The sequence below is a fragment of the Pararge aegeria genome, chromosome 24, assembly GCF_905163445.1.
Source record: "Pararge aegeria chromosome 24, ilParAegt1.1, whole genome shotgun sequence".
NCBI lineage: Eukaryota > Metazoa > Arthropoda > Insecta > Lepidoptera > Nymphalidae > Pararge > Pararge aegeria.
Genome location: NC_053203.1, coordinates 4486569 through 4512695, shown reverse-complemented (window position 1 = coordinate 4512695; position 26127 = coordinate 4486569). Strand labels below are relative to the sequence as shown.

Genomic DNA, 26127 nt, shown 5'->3' with positions numbered 1-26127 from the left:
TACTCGGAGAGCGTTGACAGTTTTTAAAGAGTACTTGGCACACAATTTGTGCAAAAGGCTCTGAACAATGTGACTTTAAAGGTGTTAGAACACCGGCAAACCTGCGTGGAAGCATATTTGCTCTCACTCACAACGCTCTCCGTTCTCTCTCGATGTCGGTATCGTCTTTAAGGTCAGGGTTCAATAAAAGATATTTGAATTTGTGTACTCTCTCTAATGTTATCGTTGTAAGCGAGATAGTTTATTTGGTGTTTCACCTTCGTTTTGTTATTACATGCTTTGATTGTGCATCAGATACACGTTAAACAGCTTAAGTAGTAGTAGTTAAGCAGTCTGAGTAAGTACTATCGCCATTATTTCTGCTGCCGAGCAGCATAGCTGTGTTATTTGATGCACATAAGGCTTGGGTGCCCCAGATTGATGTACACATGGCGGCACTTTGTAGGTCCGCGTTCCTTGCATGTGCGAATTGTTGCTCTGTTTATGGACGATGATTTTTCACTTACGATCAGGTATATCGAGAACCCCATTGTTCATGGGATATTGACTACGTAACGTGAAGATTGCCTTGGCCTTTTTGTTTCTTTTGTCGGTATATTTACTAGTTTTGTTTACCCATGATATGGCAGGGTTTGTTTTTGGATTGTGCAGAACTCACTTTACTGCAACTTCATTACATCACGTTTGCTTAACGGTGCTCAGTAACCCGTTTTTCCACTGCGGCGCACTAATCTGATTTGTGACGTAGCTTCAAAGGGATCGTGCGTCCGCGTACTCGTAACGTTTGTACTAAGACCGCGATTATCCTTTTTAAAAGCCTGTCTGCATTCATGGATACATACATGCATCATAATTTTTTTGACGGTTGATTGGAGAAATAGGTTTCCACAACTAGAAAATGTTTCTGTGATGAACATGAATGTTTTCCAGTGGCTGGGTGTTTTGTGTATATTATAAGTCTTTATGTTTATGTATATTATTCATAAAAATATTGATCTATCTTCTTGTTACCCATAACACAAGCTACGCTTACTTTGGGGTTAGATAGCGATGTGTGTATTGTCGTAGTATATTTATTTATTTATTATTCAGTGTTGGGAGACTAATGGGCTTGGGCTAGTTACTACCATTCGGGCCAAGACGTGCCACCAAGCAATTTTGCGTTTCGGAACGATGCCGCGCACAAACCGATTTTGGGTTTGAATTATAACTGCCATATGGGAGAAATAATTGGTAGTTTTCTTCGGATGAGCTCTTTTACAAGAATCGTAGTCCTGGTAAAGAAGCCTACAACTTAAATAGCTTGGATTTTGTATGACAGTTCCATACCTACACGTAATTCAAGTTAAAGGATGTAACTAATAAATTGAACTGAACAAAGGAAGGTACGGCATATGAAAGAAAATAGAGGTTATTATGGCATATAAGTGGGTCGTTCTATGCGTCATGGCATAACTCGTAACTCATGACAAAGTACCTTCAACAAATAAAATACATATGACATATGTATCAAATGCTAACCACCTTGGTGCAGCGATGACCGCTGTGGTTTTAATTTTAAGGTCACGGGTTCGATGCCCAGCACGGGCAATTTGGGAATATATAAATTGGGAATTTTCTCTGGTCTAGTCTTGTGGGAGGCTTCGGCCGTGGTCACCACCCTACGACGAAGACGAAGCTGCACGTCTTCGTGTCGTAGGGTGTTATTAAGTGTACTGGTACGATCTCGTGTATAAACCGATTAGGGTTAAATATAATTGAAATATAATGCTCTCCAACAGGTTAGTCGGCTACAAACTTAGGCTGCATCGCCACCTTCAGGTGAGATTGCAGTCAAGGGCCAGTGGCGTGCATAGAGGATATGCACAGGGTATGCAGATGATATAAAATGAAGAAAATCTCCAGTACGAATTATAAATACTTAAGGATAGGCTTTTTATAACTCTAACAATGCCTTTCCTTAAGTTTTTTATAACTTGTACTTGAGGTTTTCTTCATTTTATATCACCTGTGTACCCTGTGCATACCCTCTATGCACGCCACTGTCAAGGGCTAACTTGTCTTATGGAGCATGTTCGACTGCGAATTATGATTTTACTTTGGCGATACAGAGTTTAATACTCGAGCTGGCAAATCTTGTACTATGGTACTACAGGTTTCCTCACGATGTTTTCTTTCACCTTAAAATCGCATATAGCTCGGAAAAGTCAGTGGTGCGTGCCGGGATTGAACTCTGAATCCACGAAAGGAAAGACGAAGCCTTACCCACTAGGCTGTCACCGCTATCATTAGTGTAGGAAACATTTATTTATTTATTTATTTATTATTTATTTACCATAAATTGTGATTGTGAACATAAGATACATGAAGTGTACAAAGGAAAGCTTATCTCTATAAGAGATCTCTTCCAGCTACCCCAGGATGTGAGTAAGATGATTTGATTGTGGTATAGGTCAAAGAAAGGTACAATACTTATTAATAACTACTAAGTCTATTTAATATATCTAAATAATAACAAAATTCTACATACTAATACAATAACATTTGAATATACTATATATACAAAATACATAAAAATAATATAATAAATATTTATATAATATCAATATAAATATATATCTATAATAAGTAAACAGTGATAAATATACTATGACAACGATAGATAATGCTCCTTTACATTGTGTTTAAAAGAGTGCACCGATCGGTAGTGTCTAATATGTTCTGGTAGTAAGTTCCATAGGTGTGTAGCGTGGACGGAGAAAGATTTCTGGAAGAAAATAGTATTATATAAAGGGACATCAAGAGGATTTTTTGACACGCAAGACCGCAAGGGAAGACATAGCTTTATACGCTCACACAAATAACCAGGAGAAGAAGAATTATATAGGATGTTGTAAAGGACAGTTAAAATATGCACATTCCGGCGAAAACGAATTGGCAACCACTTTAACATTAATTAACATTAAGAGCTTTCGGTAGTTATTACAAAAAAGATAATGGCATTAAAATGGAAAAATCCTTCCCATTTATGAGTTATACAAAAATTTTAGGTTAGGCAGAGCTTTTGTGCATGTATGAAGTGCACGCCACTGGGTGTATATATATATATATATATATATTTTTTTTTTTATAAGGGCAAGTGATATTTGTCACAATAAATAAAGGAATTAAAATGTCCAACGAAATCTCTTTGTTGTTTGGACGAAAAACTTGCCAATCTATCTTTTACATCAGTGTAAAGGACGCATCTCCCCTACTCGGGGAAATACTTTTTGTACGCAAGGGGAAAAGCAACCCCTGAATGCCATAACATTTTATGACTCCGCTACCCCTCATGACTGCAAGCTTTTTGTGTCGCTGGATCTTGATGACTCACTTCATTTGCACGGATTTGTCTGAATATACGACAAATTATACTTAAGTAGAATTGAACCAGGTCCCTCCTACTTAAATTCATACCGTTGCGCCAGGTTGGAGGTCGTCAAAAATTTGTTGTTATTCTTAAAATCGGCATTCGTTTTCTCAATTAAATGTATCTCTACAAACAACTGTAGTCCTTATATTTTTTAAACTCGTGATAACTTCTAAATTAAATGTCCAATTGGAATTCATTATTAACAATTTTACTGCTATAAAGATACCCTTGATCGTAAAACCATTTATTTAAATAAGAATTAATACTACGATACTAATGTTAACCACTTTTGTGACAGTCGGAGTTTTAATAAAATTTTAGAATACAAAAGCCGTTGCGATTCCCTCGCGGACTTTTCTGAGGTAATATTGAGTAATTTAATCATTTAGGACATACTTTTATCTATGATCAGTCTGAGAAAGGATCCAAAGATAAATAACCCTTTCACGAAATTTCGCATAATAAATATAAATACCTACCCCGAATAGGGTTCATGTTATACAAATATTATTAGACGACCGTGACACCTCAAAGCCCCTCCTTGCCCCATTAGCATGATCTAATTAACAAATTCATAATTACTGAATGTACGCAACTATCGGCAGACTTATAGGGTGAGGTCGACGCTAGTTTTTATTAATACATAACTATAACCTAAAATAAACTATTTAAAAACTAAATAAAATCTAAAACGTCCTCGAAACCACCGCAGCGAGGCACAGTTCCTAAGATGCTGGCAGCATTGCCCCTTTGGATGGCCAAACTAATTATTTAATGTATAGCGAAACTAGCTGACCATATTTAGATGGATAAAAAATATTTGTTGTCCGATTCTCAGACATACCGAATATGCACCCAAAATTTCATTAGAATCGGTCAAGTTGTTTCGGAGAATTATATATATAAGATTACGCAAAGATTAACCAAATTTAAAAGGTTTTATTCAAATTCAAATTCATTTATTTCAAGTAGGCCTACTTTATAAGCAACATCAACATTTACAATCATTTTGCTATCTTGCGGGAGATGAGAGCGAGGCTGGCTGCTTCCATTCTACCTTGTCATTGAGGAATTCATCAAATTTATAATAACCTCGCTGTACTAGATGCGTTTTTACACATTTTTTAAATGTATGCATTGGTAGGTCAAGAATTTCCTTAGGAATCATGTTGTAAAAGCGTATACTCAACCCCACAAAGGAGTTCTGCACCTTTCGCAGACGATATGCAGATATCACTAATTTATGACCGTTTCGGGTAAGTCGATTGTTAATTTCAGCTTTTGATTTATAAAGAGTAATATTTTGCCTCACAAAGACTATATTATTATAAATGTATTGCGAAGCTACTGTAAGAATACCTATTTGTCTAAATTTTTCACGAAGCGATTCGCGTGATCCAAGTTCATATATTGATCGTACGGCTCTTTTCTGTAGTATAAATATACTTTCAATATCTGCAACTTTTCCCCACAGCAAGATCCCATAGGACATAATACTGTGAAAGTATGCGAAATAAACAAGCCTAGCTGTTTCAACATCGGTAAGCTGTCTAATTTTCCTGATTGCATATGCAGCTGAGCTGAGTTTACTCGCTAGGCTTTCTATATGGGTACCCCACTGTAGCTTACAATCTAAGGTCACTCCTAGGAAAACAGTGGAGTTTTCTATTTTAAGTGTTTCTCCATATATGAATTTGTTTTGCCTAACGTAAAAAAAATTTATAAAAACATCAATTTTTTTTACGTTAGGCAAAACAAATTCCAAACACTTGTTTTTTTTTGCATTTAAAAGTAAGTTATTAACAGTAAACCAGTCTGACACATGTGACAAAGCACGGTTTACGTCGTCAAAATTATCTTGGTTTCTATCAGTCTTAAAAATGAGAGATGTATCATCTGCGAACAGTACAATCTCACAAGTGCCCCTGACATGGTGTGGCAGATCATTTATGTACACCAGAAACAATAAGGGACCCAAAATTGAGCCTTGTGGGACACCCATTAAGGCAGATGATCCCTTAGACTTTATGTCTTTTACGCATACCCTTTGAACTCAGATATAACCCTCTGATAAGAGGCAATTAAATTGAGTGCAACATTTTTGATGCCATAGTGGCTTAGTTTTAATAACAACGTTTTGTGTTCAACGCAATCGAATGCTTTGGACAGATCACAGAAAACACCAATGGCATTCTGCGAACGTTCCCAGGCATCGTAAATATGCTTTATGAGTCTTGCGCCTGCATCCGTTGTACTACGACCTTTAGTGAAGCCGTACTGCTCCGGATGAAGTAAGTTATTTACATTAAAATGATTTAAAAGTTGATAAAGTATAATTTTTTCAAAGACCTTACTAAGAGTTGGCAAGATTGAAATAGGCCTGTAATTGTTAAGGTCATTTTTATGACCGGATTTAAAAAGGGGTATTAATTTACTACATTTTATTAGGTTCATTAAAAATTACGGCTAGATAAGGGGCAATAACGTCAATAATGTTAGAAATGACCATCACCGACATACCCCACAGATCACCGTTTTTTTTTCACCAGTTTTTTTCAACTTTAATAACCTGAAATTCTTTACAATATATATTGCAGATATATGTTTAAAATTAAATAAAACATTGCACTCTTTAACATTATTTCTCAATAAACGCTGAGCTGCTATTGGTGAAGAGCTTAGATAATCTGTTAACAAAATGGGAACATTCTGAAAGAAGTTTTCGAAAGTATTAGCAACCTCCCTGTCAGACGTCACTTTATTGTTATCAACAATAAGTTCAAAATCCACATCACGAGATTTAGTTTTTCCTGACTCGTAATTAACTATTTTCCAGGTTGTTTGTATTTTGTTATCAGATTTCATTATACTATATTTAATGTGTAGCGATTTCGCATTAGTGCAAACATTCATAAATATTTTAGAGTATTTTTTTACGTGTTCTACGAAAGTTGGAGTATGATTAAATTGTTTTTCATCATACAGCTCATACAACTTCTCCCTACTTTTATATATACCTACAGTAGCCCAGTCACTAAATTTTAATTTATTACTGACATTGATATTCATGTACATTGTAGACCTATCACATAACAATAATAATTATAATGATAAATATAATACGACAATACACACATCGCCATGTAGCCCCAAAGTATGCGTAGCTTGTGTTATGAGTACTAAGGTGACTGTGAATATTTTTATGAATAATATACGCAAATAGTTATAATATACGTATAAAACACCCATATAAACACCCCCAGTTGTAATTATTGACTAGTTTAATTAAAAACAAAATCTGGTCTGGAAACTCCCGATCGGATTTCCGCGAATCAGTTAGTATACAATGCTATCAGACTCTCTATATCTAGATATCTTATAAATGATAATCGTGCAGTAGCTATCGGTTTTTTGAGTGATACTTGCAAAAACAAATATATTGATATATTTAACTCTTCCCAAATCCAACTGACTGTTAGTTTTTGAGATTCGCGTTTATGTTGATAAAAACTAGCTATTTAGCTTAATTAATATAAGTACCGATGATTTTATAAAAGAAGATGAAAAGTTTTGATAATATACCTCAATAATTTTTTAAAGATAAAATAGCTTCAGTTCTGAATAACATTGATGACACATTAGTCCTGCACCCAGATTAACTAATAGCGTTAGTACGTTTTATGCCCTCGGGTAAAAATGAACTAGTTAATTCAATTGTGGAACAAGAACTGCAGGCAACATTCCTTTGTTTAAATAGGTGAGTGGGTGTCAAAGCGCGGAGTATCCTATAACCGTTTGAATATAGGGAAAGCCGTGTAAAGGGACCGAAGCCCTGCATGAGTAGTGAGTGCAAAGTCAAGGACATAGTACTTCCTTTGTTTAGCTAACCTTTATTGTGTGAACTTCTTTCATTATCAGAATAATTAGAGAAACTGTTATTAAATATGGCCTATTCTTGTGTTTATAAATCTCTGTTGCCCGCGTTCTTCGTTCGCCTATGCTGCGGTTTTTTTACAAATCCCATTGGAACCGTTGGTTTTCAGAATAGCCTATGTTCAAAAAATACAAAATTAAAAAAAAAAACATTTATTTATGATCAGATTACATTGGATCAATAGCAACAGAGACGATGGCGTCAGGAAAAGTTTAAAACTGCGTTCCAGCCTATATTGCCTTTTGTTTTTCTTTATCCTACCTTGTTACCTAGAAGAGATCGCTACGAAGCGATAAGGCCGCCTTTTGTATACTGCTTCTGTTTGTGTTTTTTTATTCTTCTTCTGTATTTTTATATGTGTGCAAATAAAAGTAAATAAATAAATATTACTACCTGTCCTTTCAACTAACTCTATGTCAAAAATCAAATTGGTTGGCTGCTAAGTTAGGACGTAAAGGTAGGACCAATAAACAAAGGCACTTTCACATTTATACTTTGTATCTTGTGTGCAATACTTTCAACAACAAATATTGGTTAGGTGGAGATTTTTAACGTCAAAACTACTTAACTTTTTGTGACTTTTAGTAAAAAAATATTGCAAAAGAGTAATAAAATGTTAAGTTCTTTGTATAATACTAATAAAAATATTTTTTATTTGGTAACTATGACCCATCTACACTGTATACCATCTATACTTCTGTATTACATAACAGAATAAATAAAAATTAAACTAAATAAAAAATTTAAAAAAACTTACATGAAATACTAATATTCAGTCTATTTAAAGTTTTGTTTTTTTAGCTTAGTAGTTGAGCCTTAAGCATTTTGTGGTTATATTATCGTTTATGTATAACTAAGTTCTCGAATCTTCATTGTTTCAAGTGATAAAAAACTACATTATTCATATGTTTAATAGCTTTCCTTGTTTCTCTGGTAAAGCTAATAAATAAATAAATAAATACTATTAAGTTAGTATGGCACATTATTTTCTATAAGTATAGAAAGTAAACAGACACTTCTTTGTTTTCCAGTGTGTCTGTATCCTTCATCTGTTAAGAGATTTATCAGATCGTAATTTTATATGCTATTAAGCAAGTATATTTCAAATTAAATAAACAATTATTGAAATTGTTTTATATTCGAACATAAAAACAATTCATGAATAAATTAAACACTTTTATTGAGTGGGGTGCCTTAATCCACCAAGCTGGCCTAGTGCGGATTGGTGGAATCAACACGCCTTTGAAAACATTATGGAGAACTTTCGTTGAAGCAAGTGATATTTTAATTTCTTAAAATGCACATAATATAATAGTCAATGAGAATACATACAGAAAGTCGGATAAAGAGTACAATTTTGTCGCATTATCGCTAAAAGCGATCTCTTCCAGGCAACCAAAGGCGTACAAGGACATAGATAGATGCATATACGAGGTAGGTGGTGCAACGTGCAACTTCATAAATGCAGCAAAATTACAAATGCTTGGATTGTACAAAAGTTGATTTGATAACAATTCCACCTTTAAAAAAGTAAGTTTAAATGAGGAGAAGACGGGTCTTTGGAATGGATCTTTATTAAACATCCCGAGAATCAGAGAGGTCATTTTTATATTTCAGCGTTTGTGAATAAGCGAACAAGCTTTTAGCTTAGGTATCAAGTTTCCGGTTATAGAGTGTTTATTTTGGTAGCGAATACATCACGCTACTCTGCTAATAGGTGAGTCCACACGCTTTTATCCTCCTCGTGTGTCTTAATCAATAGTGACAGTAACTTCTTTGTCTTTGGTGTTTTTTTTTAATGCAGCAGGTTAACGATGCAGCCGGGCCCTGATGTTAAACGATTACCGCCGCTCATTAGCATTTGAAGAACCAGATGAGCCACCTATGCTATGCCAAGTTTTAATCAATTTGCTTATTCGACTTTAAACAAAAGCAAATAGTAATCTCCAAATTTACTAGCCATTATTTATATAGATTTAAAATTTGAAATCATTCCAAAAACTACTATCGCCAAAGGTTGTCTGGGAGAGATCGCTTTAGCGATAAGACCGCCTTTGCACACCTAAACTAGTTTTTATTATTTTTTTATTATTTTTGTAAATGTGTTTATTTGTATTTTGTTTTTGTGTGTGCAATAAAGAATTTATTATTATTTTTATTATCCTTGCAATGAATGTTAGAATCTCCAAAACATACGAAATATTGGTTATATTCTGATAAATCTTTTCCCCTCTAGCTATCAGAACAAATACAGAAAAAAACATTTGTTGAAATATTATTAATTAGATCAGTACGACCGACGACAGATCCGATTGGCGTCCAGATGCCTAACGTGATTACTGTCGCCTCACTGCGGAATGATCGATGAGAAATAACAATTGAAAAGAATATATTTAACAAAGACAAAAAGAAAAACAAAAGAATATTTCTCCATGCGCTAATATTTCAGAAACGCTGAAGCATTATAATAAAAAATTTAATTAAGATACGATTTTTAATAGACAAATAATTGTTTTCTTGAATGTTTCTTTTGTCTTTATTTACATTCTACCTACACGTATCTAATACATTCTCTAGAAGCTTCATATTGTGTGTTCCATCGAAAAATCAATAAAGCCACATAAATGTAAATTGTATGTAGGTATACTATTTATTAATGAAATGTTAGACTTAAAATTGTAAATTGTTTTAAATCCTTAATGTAGAATAGTATTCGTAAAATCTTTTGAATTTGTTGTATAAAAAAACATTAATACACGTATGCAGGGGATGCGTATCTACAATACAGAAGAAATCAATAATTAAAATGGAATTCAGGAGCATCAACTTAAAAAGATGTACAGAACAAAGCAGACAGTTAGCTAAAAATATTCATGTGGTAAAATGATTGCGGTATTGTTTGGAAAATCTTAAATTGTCAAACTAAAACTAAAGTTCAAAGAACACCTTAGTGAAAGATCTGGAGCTGTAAAGAATAATTATATAAGAAGTATGTGTAAGGTAAGTGTCCTTGACACGAACCCTGTGTTGCGGCAAAAAATACCCCGAGGTTCTTTTACATACCTGATTCGGCGTCGCCGTTTCCGTAGTCATGTCGTCGACTGACGCAAGTCTAATCCTCTTCTTTCTTCGCTGACATGAACAGCAGTCGAGTTTTACCAGCTTCAAACCACCCTAGCCAGTCTCCGGACTCAAATATACTACAGCCCGGTCGGCATCGCGGACGAATTATCGATTTTACCGTGTCCTTGCACTAGCAAACCGACACGGAGTGCCTACTACTCAAAGTCCTCACAAGCATTACCCGATAAAAGACCTTTTTCAAAATAAAAAGTTCTATATCGAACGCGATTTAAAATTTAAAACGGGAGAGTTCCGCCATATTTTTTTTGTATTTTTTATTTTACTTTAGTCCTTTTTACACTGATAACTAATTCTAATATAGTAAAAACACTAAGCAACAATTAAAGCTGAAGCAATACACGTACACATAATGGTAAAGACATATTTACTATTTATTTTCTTAGGAAATTAAATTTTCCAATCTAGTTGTTGCGCTTAGGACGTTACCGCGGGGGTGTAAAAGAATTTTGCCGGCTTTAGCCCGGCCGGTAAGTTGGGTGGGGTGGTTTGACAGCGCATGCGCGGGTATTTCCCTTAGTGTGCGTGTTTGGCGTGTATGCGAATACGAGCCAATATACGTTGATCTTCCTACGTCCCTCTGTCTGGTGAGCTCTTGCGTAGTTCGGGGCCATCTTACTAGGTACTGGAGGTCAGAGTAGTGTGGTTCTTTTCACAAATACAATCGATATTGCAGAGAGAGGAAATATCAGACACGGTGACTGGCGAACAAAGCGGCAGCTAGAGAAGCGGCGAACAAAAATTATTATCATATGTACAGATGCTAAATATAAACACAATTCCTTGCTGCCTTTATACAATGAATTCAATTTACACCCCAAGTAATTGTAACTGGGAAGCACAAAGTCAATGTAGATAAATTTAATTTAGCTTAATAGAACAACGAGTGACCTATTTTTTATAACACGAATGAGTTAATTGCGATGGTTAAGCAACTTTAACCCAAGTCGATAACTGGGTGGGTAACTGACTTTAGAAGTCCGCATTAGTTTCTTCTGGACTTTAGCGATCTATCTCATGTTGGATACCGATAGTTGTCACTAAAATCTTTTATTAATGGCTATCCTAAGAGTCAGGTATTCTTTTGTTTTTTTCTTTAAAGGAAATTGCATACAATTCTACAATAAACTACCAATTGACATCTTGGAGATGTCTCTTAAAAAGTTCAAAGTTTGTATTAAACTTAACCTTATAGAAAAGTCATATTATAGTATAAAGGACTACGTAAACGATAAAATAGGTTGGGTGTAAATTATTGCTCTAACCAGGTTGCTCTTCTAATAATTTAAAATGACATTGTGAGATGGTGATAACAAAAAAAAAACACCCGGCTAAGTTTGTTGTGGGCTTCTTCTTAGACCGGGACGCTTTTGGAACCCTCGTAGCTTTAGTTTTAAGTTTACGAATGTGGTTATCGCCATCATCTCACTACCGAATAAATAAATAAATAAATACCGTGTAATTCTTATGGACGCATCAAAAGTGCCACCTATGGGCCTACTTGAATAAAGATATTTTTGACTTTTGACTTTGACTTTGACTTTAACGGGAGCTGTAGTGTTAAGCTAGTGTTATTCCCATTCCCAGAAATTGGTGGATAAGGTTTCAAATAGGTTTCAGTAGTAGTAAAGCTTTTTGTGGCAGAGCTCGTCCGGGGAAGTACTACCACTATGTTTATTTCTGCCACTAAGCCGCATTGTTGCAATGCTGTGTTCCGGCACATGAGCCTTTACACCTTCGCCTCAGGATGATGGAAATATGGGCGACAAGTTTCAGGACGTGTTCTTTGCCTGCCCTGCGAAGTGTTGCTCTGTTAATAGGCGATGGTTACACTTACCATCAGGTGGGCTATCTGGTTGGTCCGAGAATTATCACTATAAAAAAAAATTATGCAATTTGGCATTTTTTTTATTATTACAAGCAATTTTTTTTTTTATGCTTATTTATTTATTCGGAATCAACAGCGTTACAATAAAAATATATTTATAAATAGTTTCACTTAAATCTAAGGCCACAAAGAGAACATAAACATAGCATTTTTAAATAGTACGGATTTAACATAAAAATAATTAAGTATTTTGAATTAATAAATATTTAAAAGAGTAAATAACCTAAAAGTGTGAACAAGACGTAAAGAAACAAACAAAACTATTAAGACTAATCGATCAAAAACAATCAAATAAAATGTTTATTCGTCGCAGCATTGCGTCCAGTTTATTACGGTTTTTTTACAAATCCCGTGGGAATCTTTTTTTTCCAGGAATAAAAGAAGCCTATGTTAACCTACGTCCTTTCAACTAACTCTATGCCAAAAATCGATTTTATTGGATGCTTAGTTCGGGCGCTAAGCAAAACAGACAAACACACTATTGCGTTTATTATATTAGTAAGGATTTTTTTTATTATTCCTATTATTTATTTATATACAGTTTTTTTAACAGTTTTAATTAAAAAAAAAACTAAAAAAATATTATAAAATAACCCACTTCTCCGCTTGCGGGGCTTTTGGGTACACAAGCAACCAGCGGTCAGGTTTCCAGAGTGAAGATCCTCCTCACAATACGTGCCGTTTCAAGAATTACTGCCTATCGTATACGACCCTTGATCCAACAACCAAGCGAAAGCTTGTTAAGATGTTGATTGGTCGAAACTTTTTGTGAAAAGCCCATGGACTGAAAAAACCTAGGAACAATACAACAATATGTTGAAACACTCCACATGGTGGCAATCTCGTGAACTGTACCCAAATAGGTGAGTCACAAAATAGACTGTGGACGCCGCCCTCCTCGGCGACTTTTTTCTAAAAATTGCCAGCCTCAAAAATTGCATGGCTATAACTTTATTAAACTGCCAGACTGCCATAAAAAATTGACCTTAAGGGGAGTTATTTTCAAAATACTTACCGATAAAACTTACTACAGGGTTAACGAATATTTAAATGACAATTTGATGTAAAATTTGACTAAAAATCTTTGATTTATAATTATTATTTCCTTAATAATATTTTATTTTTTATTTTTCTTTTTTTCGAATAAGTTTGAATCTTATTCCGTAGAATCAGAAAAGATTTGCACAATGACGTTGACAGTAGGAGTGTATTTGAATTATTGTAAAACAACTTATTGTGACCCACAATTCAAGCAAATAAATTATTATTATTATTATTAAGCCCTACCTTAAAAATAATTTGGGAGTTTTTCCTTTTTTAGCTTTCACCCAAATATCATTAAGAAATAATAATGTCAACAATCATTTCGCGGAGTACTGATCGAACGACTAGCACTATATCAGGTCTATTAGATGTAATATACCTGTCAGTGATATTCGTTTGATCCAAGTAAATTGTTCGATCAAAATCGATAAGGCCATACTGAAGATTTGTTAATGGTTTATACTGGCTACTTGATTATGTCTGTGCAAGTAAAGCAAGGTGAGAATTTCTCATTTCCAGAAATTTCGCTCATTTTTCCGGAAACAAATTGTACAAAAAATTATGAAGATGGGTGCTATTCAGGAGCTGAGTGCTGCTAAATGAGTTTGAATGAACATAAGTCATTAAAAATCTTTGTAGCTTCTCACAGCAAAAAAAGAAGTTATTTTTGACCATGTTTCCGACTAAATGGTTGGCCGCTTGACACAATTCAGTAAAATTTTCTCGATAGAAAAAATATTAAAGTTACCTCCAACGAAAACTTGAAGTAGGTACGTTTTCTCACTTGTCTTTTAATATTTTTGGTTACTAGTCCTTGCAAATGTTACTAATGCAAAATTCAAAATTCATCTAATTCTAGTAGGCCCAGTTTATAAGCACGAAGCGTCAAGTGAGACTGATTGTAGTGACTCTACTACCGGTTCGCAAGGGAAGAGAACAGCCGGGAAGAAACTCTGCAGATTGCTCTTTTTCAACTTCTTTTTTATCTTGTGGGAGCTGAGTGCGGAGACAGCTTCCAAGCGACCTTGACGTTAAAAAATTCATCAATCGTATAGTAACCACGATTTATTAGTTGTCCAACATTACTCTGGGAATAATATTATAAAAGCATATACTCAATCCGTCAAATAACTTCTGTACCTTTCGCAAACGATATGCAGATGTCACTAACTTATGTCCATTTCGAGTAAGGCGGTCGTTTATATCCACTTTCGTTTATTAAGAGTAATTTTTTGTCTTACAAATACTATATCGATATAAATATATAGTGAGGCTACTGTAAGTATACCTGTTTCATTAAATTTTTCACGGACGAATTCACGTTATTTAATTTTATATATTGACCGTACAGCTCTTTTCTGCAATATGAATTTCAATATCAGCTTTGCGATATTATTATGCGAGAGTATATATGTTTGATTGCCCTTTTCTAACGTCCTAACTAAGCTACCTTTTCGATTTCATTTCTGGCATAGAGTTAACTAGTTGAATGGTAGAGTAACATAGGCGACTTTTTCCGAAAGGTTCCCACGGGATTTGTAAAAAACCTTAGTAAAAGCGGACAAAGAATGCGGGCCACAGTTATCTTGGATGGAAGCAGGCGTTACTTTTTTACAATGTCTCACTTAACAATTATTCATTGTAAAGTCAACATCTCCTGAGGATGCTCCGGGTTCGGAGCGAAAAGTGCGTAGAGGGTACACTGCCGAAGATCTATTTGGTGTGGTACTCCACACCGAACAGATCTTCGGCAATGTATCTATACAGGGTTATATAAAAAAATACTAGATAGCTTGTAATTCCCATCACTCAAACAATTAACATTTATTCTACGCTTTTTCAAAATTCAGTATTTATTTTATACTATTGCTAAATCATCATATTTCTATATTGACATTACACTGTGAAACAAAATACATGTGATTGGACCACGTCGCGTAGTCGGGTCTGTGATCGTACGATAGAGGAGGCGTTCGCACGCTGTTGCCCATGTTACATTACAGAGTAATAACAAGTAGATTATTTATTTAAATTTTACAAACCATCGTATAAGAAGAAACGTCTTAGAACAAAAGTTATTTGATTTAATGTAAAAAACTACAGGCCGTGACCTATGAACGCAATGTAAGAATTTACACAGGAAGGTGAGAGAAAATATTCTTTAATAGCAATGTATCCAGGTGCACTGTTCTTTTTTTTATTCCTCTACAAGTTAGCCCGTGACTACATTCTCACCTGTTGGTAAATAATGATGCAGTCTAAGCTGGTAGCGGGCATACCTGTTAGGGAGTATGGTAGTCATACCCCTAATCGGTTTCTACGCCACATCGCGCCGGAACACTAAATGTAATTGCTTGACCCTGTCACAAAAAGCTCCACAATTACGATATTACTGATGACTGATGACGCCAACTTCTTATAAAACTGGAAATTAGCGTTATTTCAGTTCCAATTACATTAGAGTTTTAATTTCAGGTTAACAACGACATAACTCCTTACAATGTCGCTGAAACTACAGTTTTTACGAGCTGCTCCGTATAACGCGAACATAGTCATTAAAATCACTCTTTCCAGCTAAAGTACCTATACGTACGTGCATAATTTGAATGCAGCATTATTAAATAACTGAACAAAAAAGTTCTAAGGTTACATATAAAACATAAGAAGCGCCAAATACTCTAGAGGTATTTGGTAAGGACTCTCCACCTTACATCCGGGAGGACCTACTTCGATCCCCGGCACGTATCTTTCCGGAATAATGTGCGGTTTAAGCAATTAAAGATCAATTGTTGTTACAGTATCGCTTCTCATGCTGAGAGGAGGCCTGTGTAATAGGCTGTGGATGGGTACGTGGATCGTCACGTTAGGCAAAAGCGTTATGCCACACAGTTGGTCGCGTCCGGTGTAAGTCAAATATTAGCGTCAAACCTTGACCGCCATGATGCTAGTTAATTGTAACTTTCTTAAAATGGTCATAGTATCAGAACTACAAAACTCTCTCTCTGCCTCTCTCTCTGCCTCTCTCTCCCTCTTTCTCTCTCTCTCTCTCTCTGACTCTCTGTCTCTCTCCCACTCTCTCTCTGTCTCTCTCTCCCCCTCTCTACCTCTCTCTGACTCTCTCTCTCTCTCTCTCCCACTCTCTCTCTGTCTCTCTCTCTCCCCCTCTCTCTCTGTCTCTTTGTGTCTTTCTGATGCCATCTATTTGCTGTCGCGAATAGAAGTATGTTCCGGCCAGTCAGTTCTTGGTCTCCTACCTATTCTGTGTCTACTGGAAATATCATCATCGTTGTCAAACTATTAAGAACCCCCTAAAGGGTACGAGTCTCCTTTCAGAATGAGAATGGCTTAGAGTGCACATATGGGAAGCCATTGACCCCCTCACACAGCATATACTAGATTGGGTGTCCTGGGTAATTTAAGAAAAAAAATTTTTACTTTTAATCAAATAAAAACTATAATTATTAAAAAAAAAATTGTGGACACATATGGTCCTAGTAGAGATTTATAGACTTATACGCAAACCTGCATCAGACAGCACTCAATAAAGTTGTCCACTTTATCGAGTGCTGTCTGATGCAGGTTTGCCCACGATGTTATCTCCACCGCCTAAATAAGTCATATATTATACATAGCTATGAAAAGTTTGAAGGTCGTGCTGAAATCCAATTCTGTCTGAGGCTAAAGTTTTACCACTAGGTTATCAAGGCTTGACTAACGTCTCATACTCTTCATGCGCTTGCAAACCCTTCCCTAACGATCTGAGAAGTCAAAGTCAAATATTTCTTCATTCAAATAGGCCCATAAATGGCACTTTTGATGCGTACAATACAGAAAAGACTTGTACATCGTAGAGCATGGTCGAATGATATGCAACCCCATGGCAGTTTTTCTTAATGGCATATATACCATATTCACTTTAAATAACATTCATTGTAGTGTCTAAAGAAAGGATATTCCATATTCAAACAGTTTTCAGCCAATACAACCTCCAGAAGCTAAAATAAGGTTCTATTTGTGTCGAATCAAAGTAAATTAAACCCTGTCTATTTGTGTTAAGGTAAATTTTCGATTGAAATGATATTAATAGTTTTAGTAATGGAAACCTGACCTTTAGAAACGACGCGGGTGTTTGGGAAAGGTAGTTTAGTTGGTAGTGTTAAAAATAGTTTCAAAATTAAACTTACTTGGGGTGGAATTGCACAATCTGACCTTACAATATAAAACCGTTTTCATAACTGCTTTGTTAGATCGATTTACGACCTCTATAGCTCGGTGGTGAGCATCGTGATCTTATTATCAGGAGATCCCGAATTCGATCTACGGCGGAGGATTTTTTGGGCATTTATAATTTATTTATCTTTCTGGTCTGCTCCAGTGGGAGGCTTCGGCCGTGACTTTTTACCACCTTACCGATAAAGACATGTGTCTAAGTGATTTAAGGTTCTGGTATGATGCCGCAGTGTAACCGATTAGGGGTACGGGTTTAATGTTTAAATTGAAATAAATATATAAATAATACTAATAAATAAATATACTAAGACTATACACACATCGCCATCTACGCCCAAAGTAAGCGTAGCTTGTGTTATGTGTACTAAAATAGCTGATGAATATTGTTATGAATATATAACACATAAACACCTAAAAATGCAGTTAAACACCCAGACACTGAAAAACATTCATGTTCATCAGACAAACATTTTTGCAGTTGTGGGAATCGAACCCACGAACATGAATGTTTTCCAGTGTCTGGGTGATTATATGTATTATATTCATAAAAATCTTCATTGGCTATCTTAGTACCCATAACGCAAGCTACGCTTACTTTGGGGCTGGGGATGGCGATGTAATATGCGTAGTTTACAACTTATTTATTTAAAAAAAAGACTGATTTGACGGCCGATTGGCGCAGTGGGCAGCGACCCTGCTTTCTGAGTCCAAGGCCTTGGGTTCGATTCCCACAATTGGAAAATGTTTGTGTGAAGAACATTAATGTTTTTCAGTGTCTGGGTGTTTATATGTATTTTATCAGTATTTATGTATATTATTCATAAAAATATTCATCAGTTATCTTAGAACCCATAACACAAGCTACGCTTACTTTGGGACTAGATGGCGGTGTGTGTATTGTCGTAGTATATTTATTTATTTATTTACTGATATAGAACGCATAAACTAATTTAAGCATTGGCGGTATAAAAGCCATAGCTTGCTAGCTGTGGGTTAAAATAAGGTAATAGGTACCCCGTTTCTCCTATGTGCCTCCAAGAGATACAGAAACTTCCGAACGTAGCGGGGTCGTTGGATCTATCCTTAGTGTAGCCAGGAGGTTTAGGGGCGCCAAAACAAGCACAGTATTTATTACAGCTGCGTTAAATAATCTTCTTTTTACGCCTCGCGGTGTTTTTAAAATAACACCACAAATAATTGACTTAATTTTAAAGAGTAAGTTCTAAGGACGGAGGGTAACAAAGTAGTAATAAATCTTTTATTTGGGAAAAAAACAACACAGGAATTAACATGTTAACAGTGTTTCTTACGAGGGTATGCATACAGTAAGAAAAATGCATAAAATGGCAAAAATTCTCATCCTATACGAGTTATATATCAATTTTAGGGTAGGCAGTGCTTTTGTACATGTATGAAGTGCACGCCACTGATCATAAAATTAGGTGACTAAATAAAAATTTTATAAGCTAAAAACAAACAAATATAATTCTACTAGCTGTTGCCCGCGACTTAATCTGCGTTTGATTTCGTTTTTTGACGTGGCATTAAATTTAGTTGTAGATCTAAAAAAAATAGTATCGCTAAGCCTTAAATGAGAGGTTTGCTGTTGTCCGCTGAGAAGTTCTGTCCTCTAACTCCAACCACAGTCTGGGCAAAATTAAACACATATTATAACCTCTATAGTACAAAAATAATTATTTAAATCGGTCATAATTTGTCGGTGTTATGGTATAAAATCGTCTAACACTCATCCCTTCTCCCAAAGGAACCGAGCTTAATGTCGGGATAAAAAGTATCCTATATTACTGCTAACACTTTTTTAACAAGTTTCATGAGGATAGCTTAAGAAGTTTTTGCGTGAAAGCGTAACAAACAAATTTACATTCACATTTATAATATTAGAAGGGATGTTGGCAGTGACACATATGTGGTGTTTTTTCTCCCAAACAGAGCATCGGATCAGCGTTATGCTGTAGCAGTGGTTTTGTGATCACTGCTACAGCGCTGATTTTCAAGCGACATCTCTCGACATCCCGGACCGGCCAAGAACTGCTATTTTTGTGGCACGTGCATCTGCATGCAATCTGTGTCTACCAAATAATGTGGTTAACTTCTTTCTGCCACTATGCAAAGCGTTACTAAGGCTTGCTCCAAGATATCAGACTTCCAATTCCTCTTGTCGTCACCTTTTTGCCTATCCAGCAATATCTTTTTAAGTTAGGACATAAAGGAAAATACTGATGTGAGGTTTTGTACGCATAGGCTACGTTTTATTCCAGAAAAACAATCGGTTCCAACGGGATTTGCAAAAAACTGTAACAAACGCATACGACATCCGGTACATTATAATTTACAGAATTCCCTTCGAATGCAATATGTTTATTACTGATCCCATAACAGCCCATAGAGGTAACGGGCTATAGCACAATACCACCCAGCTAAGCTTTATGAATATAATGACATACTTTACCTTTAGATAACAGCTCTTGTAATAAGGCATTGTTGAGCGAGAGATGTGAAAAAAACGTAAACGAAAATTGACCAACCATCCACCAATTAACCAACCATCCACCAATTGACAGTTGACCATCTACTGAAAAAGTTTAACAGTATTGGGTATACCTAAAAAATCCAATAAAATATATAATGAATGAATAATAAAAATTGATTAATCATTTTACATCTTTCTATATATATATAATGAAAATGGTCTTCGTTTGAGGCTCAATCACGCCTAAACCACTGATCGTATCGACATGAAACTACCACCATTCGATGCAAAATTTTTCCTAGATGGTTTATGGCTATCTATTTTTTAAAAAAATTTTAAAAAATTTTATTAAAGCTCGATAAAAAGTTATCTATAGTCACTCACCACGAAATCTCGGGAACCATAAGACTTAGAAACGTGAAACTTGGTAGGAATATTACTTTTGCTATGTAGAGGTCAGCTATGAATAGATTTTAAGAAATTCATTCCCCAAAGGGGATTGCGGGGGCGTTAACAATGAACAATTCCCGTTTTTAAACTATAGCTCCTATAGACTTCAAATTTGGTAGGAATCTTCTGTAAGAGGTGTAGAAATAGGCTATGAACGAATTTTACGATAGCTCACCCCACAGGGGGTTGCGGGGGTGGGTATTAACAATTAATATTTTTAATTTTCCAGCTAAACCTCCTACAAGCTCCAAATTTTGTAGGAATTTTCTATAAGTGATGTAAAAATGATTTATGAACAAATTTTACGATATCCCACCCCAAAGAAGATTGCGGGGGCGTTAACAATGAAAATTTTCAATTTCCAAGCGATAGCTCCTATAGACTCCAAATTTAGTGAGAGTGTTCTATATGTAATATAAAAATGATCTTCGAGCGGATTTTACAATGAATCGCCTCCAATAAGGTTCGCGGGGGTGGGTGTTAACAATAAAAAATTTCAATTTCGAAATATAGCTTCTAAAAATTCTAAATATGGTAGGAATCTTTTATTATTCACATAAAGAACATGTCAAAATGGATTTCAATAAAGTCTACTTCCGACAGGAATTGCAGGGGTGGGTGTTAAAATCTAAAATTTTTATTTCTAACCTGTAACTTCTACAGACTCCAAATTTGGTGGGGATCTTCGTGTATGTAGGGATATTCGTGTATTTCCTTACAACAATCGTCTTTTTGGCAGCGGAGAAAAAGTCATTGAGAGGTTTCAAAAACTTAACTTTACATGTAGCTATCCAATCAACGGACTAAGAATTTTACATTCATTTTACTTTTGCAGACTACATAACCGACGAATTCTTTTATTGCGGGATCGCGGAAATCTAACAGATTAAAATGAATGCATTTTCCAAGCACATGAGATGTGGAAAAGAAATTTAGTTACTTATTCCAATAGAATTCATAAAAAACATGCATAATTAATTTTCTATAAAAAATTGATGTTACGGAGAAAATTTTAGTTAACAGAAAATTCGTCGCACTTGAACCTAGACAGATTTCAACTTCACATATGAGACTTGCAATGACTTTAACTTAAACTTTCAATGCTCATTTCAAATTTTTTTCTTCATGTCAATTATTATTAATTTTTGGAAGAAAGGCACGGAAATGTTATAATGATTGCACATTGAAAGTTACAATGAATATTAGTGAGAAAAATCACCTGGATGAAAGATACAGGCTAAATCGATGGAATTTGGAATTTGAGTAAGTCTAAACAATATCGATGCTTACAGTTCTATCCACGGGGCCTATTTATGTTCATACATAAATAAAAAAAAAGGAGAATAATAAAAATATGAAAAAAATAAATAAAAATGAAACATAAAATGTAATTTATTTCCTTTTTCAATTCGCCCAGCGAAGCGGGCGGGAAACAGCTAGTTATTAACATATATATATATAACATTTGACGGAGCACTCAGTACTACTTAAGACAGCGCCAGCGCCACTCACGCATAAGTAGAAGATGCAGTTTGTTTTTTTTTTTGTTTTTTTTTTTAAATAAATAAATAAAAAATAAATAAATAGTTAAAAGGCACTAAAAAAAAAATCAAAGTAGCATAACCATATCACGACAATCGTGGTAATAAAGAAGATCTCTGAAACCATGTCAGAGGATAACTGAGTGCGAAACAAAAAAAAACTATCCAATCAGACCAGCTAATTATCACAGAGCTGCATATACCAAAGAAAAGCTTCAGACTAACGAAACTTCTTAGAAACGAGCCGTTGCCAAGAGAAGGTTGTAAGCTTTTGTTCCGTGGAACAGCACTTAACTCTGCCTTACCCTCAGCCGCGCCTCCGTAATTGTCTGCTTTGTAAGATATCTCTTTTATTTTCTAGACCTCCGTTTTACAGTGTCTACTTGTACGGGATGCCGAACAAAAATATTAATCGTTTTTCTTTGGAAAAGCATCTATGCGGTTCACTTACTTACTTTTTAGTTATAGTACATTATTATCGTCATCTTGTTTATTTATTTTATTTATTTTTCTTTAATTGGAAAACCAACAGTTGTAGATACTAAATAGTTAACAAATTGGTTGACTTAAAACTAATAACAGGTTTCCACAGATAAGTCTTATATAAACAAGGGTAAGTTTATCTAGAATGCAAAAGTTTATCTACTAAGTTGCGACGTACACTGTTCATCCCTACTAATATTATAAATGTGAATGTAAGTTTGTTTGTTACGCTTTCACGCAAAAACTACTAAACCGATCATCACGAAACTTTGTACACATATTCCTGAAGGTATGAGAAGTAATATAGGATGCTTTTTATCTCGAAATTAAGCTCAGTTCTCCCGGGAGAGGGGACGAAAGTGTTTGACGATTTTACACCAGGCTTAGCTATGCATACATAAAGTGCTGCAACATTTATGAGGAACATGTCTATCTAAAAAAAAGCGGACGAAGTCGCGGGCAACAGCTAGTATTGCCATAAAATAAGTCAATTTCGGGGTAATTGTAAACAGACTTAAGAAGGCGAGAGACACGGATTATAAAGTAATTAAATCTATTCTTACTTCTTAGTTTTAGCTAAGGGTACGTGCAGAATCTTTTTATGCCTAGGTAATCGTGAGGGTACAATTAAATCTAATTTAGTAAGTAATTCCGGACTATCTATTGACCCTCTAACAATGTTAAGTAAGAGACAAACATCGGCAATGTTTCTACGTGTATGAAGGGGTACAAGGTGTAAATCCGAACATGATATTTCGTAGGAAGTTTTAGGAAGGTGAGATTTGTTGTCCCACTTCTGGGCCCAGGCCTCCCTTTTTCATAGGAGAGACGAATGTAGAGCACAGACAGCTCTGAGTGGTAAGTAGAGTTTTCAGTGAAAGAGCTTGTCCAGGGGTTTTGAAGTTTTTTTTTTTATTTCACTACAAGTAAGCCTTTGATTGCAATCTCACCTAACCTAGGGAGTGTGGCAGCTATATTAAACCCATACCTACTCCAAATCATAATTTGTCGGTAGGGAGGTAACTAGCCATGGCCGAAGCCTCCCACCGGATCAGACCAGAGAAAATTTCAGAAATTATAAATCGAAATTATAATTGAATCCGGGCCCTCCCACTTAAATTCGCAGCGTTCACCATTGCGCCAGGGAGGTCGTCAAAATATGTTCTGGTAGTACGTGGTAGTGTTATTTTTATTTGGTAACTATTACCCATCTACACTATTACATAACAGAATAATTAAAAACCTAACTAAATCAAAAAAAACCTTACATGAAATATTAATATGCAATATACAAAAGGTTACAAATTAGAATTTCTGCGTCCAGGCAGCCCTACGTGTAGTTTAATATAAAGCTTGTAAATCGGAGAGCCGTATCGATTTATTAATGCTTGCAGAATGCCGTTACTGCATACCCACGTTCTTTTCATCAAGGATGCTATTCGTTTTCTTCTGATGACGAAAAAGTCATCAGTATGAGCCCCGCGAACATTTCTGATGCACTACAATAACGTGGTGAGCATTCATTATACAGAACTTGTAGGGCGTTTAGCGATGCCTGTGTATAGCTAGTCCACAGGGATCCCGTGAAAGGTTTGACAAAAGGCTTTGAACAAACTAACTTTGGCTTCAAGGCTACAACAGGCAACCCTGTGGACCAACATATTACAGCGCACCGCCAAAGCCCTAAGCTCTCCTTCTATGCGCATCAAAAGTGCGTGCGTATTTGAATAAAGAAATATTTGGCTTTGATCTGACTTTAACATTTGAGTAGTTAATTTAAATGCAAATCGAACCTGACTTGAAATAATCTCTCCCAAGTTTAAAATATCTCACCACCTGAGTATTTGACCCCGATTTATTTCCAACGCAACTCCCATCACTCGATAACAGATCGCAGAAGCTTTTTTCTAAATTTGTATGTGGAAACTCGGCTCATTAAGATACCCGAATCCTTTCACTGGACGGCCAATTAAAATGCAATATAAGTATGGACCATACTTTCTGTTAGAATCGATTACAATCAAACTTAACTTACCAATTAACCACGTAATTCTTTCATTACGCTAAGGTGTATTTATTTTTATTGCACTACATGTTAGCCCATGACTGCAATGCGGGCTAACCTGTTTTGACTTTACACAATGTAAAGTAAATCGAAACATTGCGCCTTGCTTCACGGTTTACGCTCCTTGTCCTCGATTTTAAAGCCTTCTGCGTCACAACTCCTATCCACAAAGATTTGAGCAGCGGACTTTAGTTTAGTTATGACCAATGCGCCAAAAAGGTCATCAGTTATGACAATAAAAGCGTCATAATAGGATAATGTCTTTTAAGTCGGTTATGTCGTAACATTTGAATGTTTTATGAATTAAATGACGGCAATAAGTATAACAGCTTGTAATGACATTATAACAAACCGTCGACACGATGTTTTTTCAGCTAACGTCATCGATGGCTGATTATAATGATTTCAACATGTGATTTTTTTAGTACCTTTATGTTCTCGGGTAAGGGCAAAAATTGTAATGCCTAATGGGTTTTGTATAATTTAAAAAAAGTTTGGTCATTCGTATGTTACAAATGTATGAAAACATTGTTTATGTATATAACACAAATATAACAGACGTAACGTTCATCATTAAAAAACTTAAATTGAAGTTGGTTGGTCATTTAATGAGAAGGAAAAAAGAAAATTGGGCTAAAGATATAACAGAGTGGTATCCTAGAGACTGTAAGAGAAGAAGGGGAAGACGCGAAGCATGGAAGAACCTCAAGACAATCAAGCGTAACCAGTGTCTCGATATGTAAATAATCAGTAAGATAAGATTGTTGAAATGGCTATAAATAAATAAAATAAATAAAATGTATATTACAAATAAACTCAAAAACTACTGTCAATTTTAAAAACTGTATAGTAAGCTACATTTGTTGCGAGTCACAAAGAATATTTTTTATTTCAGTATTATCTTTTTAAACTAACTGACTTTAACCCCACCCAGTAAGTGATAATATAATTTAAAATTAAGATGGTAGCGTAGCTAAAGGGATATGGCAGTAAAATTAAATCCGTACTCTTCTATCTTCAGGTTCTACACGTTATTTCTGGAATGCTAGATACTTGGATGGCATGTTTTTGTCGATAGGGTGCTAATCAGTCACGGCATAAGCCACTCATAAGACCGAACCAGAAAATGCAGAAATTAAAAATTTCCATATTGGAATTCGAACCAATGACCTCCCGTTTGTAAGACCACAACACTCACCACTTTCTAAAGCTACTAAAACGCAAGACTAAGTGTTTAAACACACTATGCCGAAAATACGCGTCCGAAGTTCCGTTGCTGATTTTACGTTCCGACGCATTCGGCTGATATGACACACGATAAGAGCCGAATTTACGCGGCAGAAATTCAGTTGTGTAACTAGGTGTGGGCAATCAGGGTCTAGAGCGTGTTATCTACATATCATGTAAAACAAAGTGATCTTATTAAGGTTCCGTTTTTCCTTTTC

The 26127-nt window shown here is 35.4% G+C and overlaps 1 protein-coding gene across 6 annotated transcripts in view; it reads right to left on the bottom strand.

The window, feature by feature from the left end:
• Positions 1-10702, bottom strand: part of LOC120634551 (ankyrin-2-like) — an 83631-nt gene extending 72929 nt beyond the window's left edge. For all 6 annotated transcript variants that reach the window (XM_039905242.1, XM_039905245.1, XM_039905247.1 and 3 more), the window contains exon 1: positions 10413-10702. In XM_039905242.1, coding sequence (XP_039761176.1) covers positions 10413-10442 — 30 coding nt within the window. In that variant the 5' untranslated portion in view covers positions 10443-10702. The remainder of the gene's footprint in view (positions 1-10412) is intronic.
• Positions 10703-26127: the final 15425 nt, after the last annotated feature.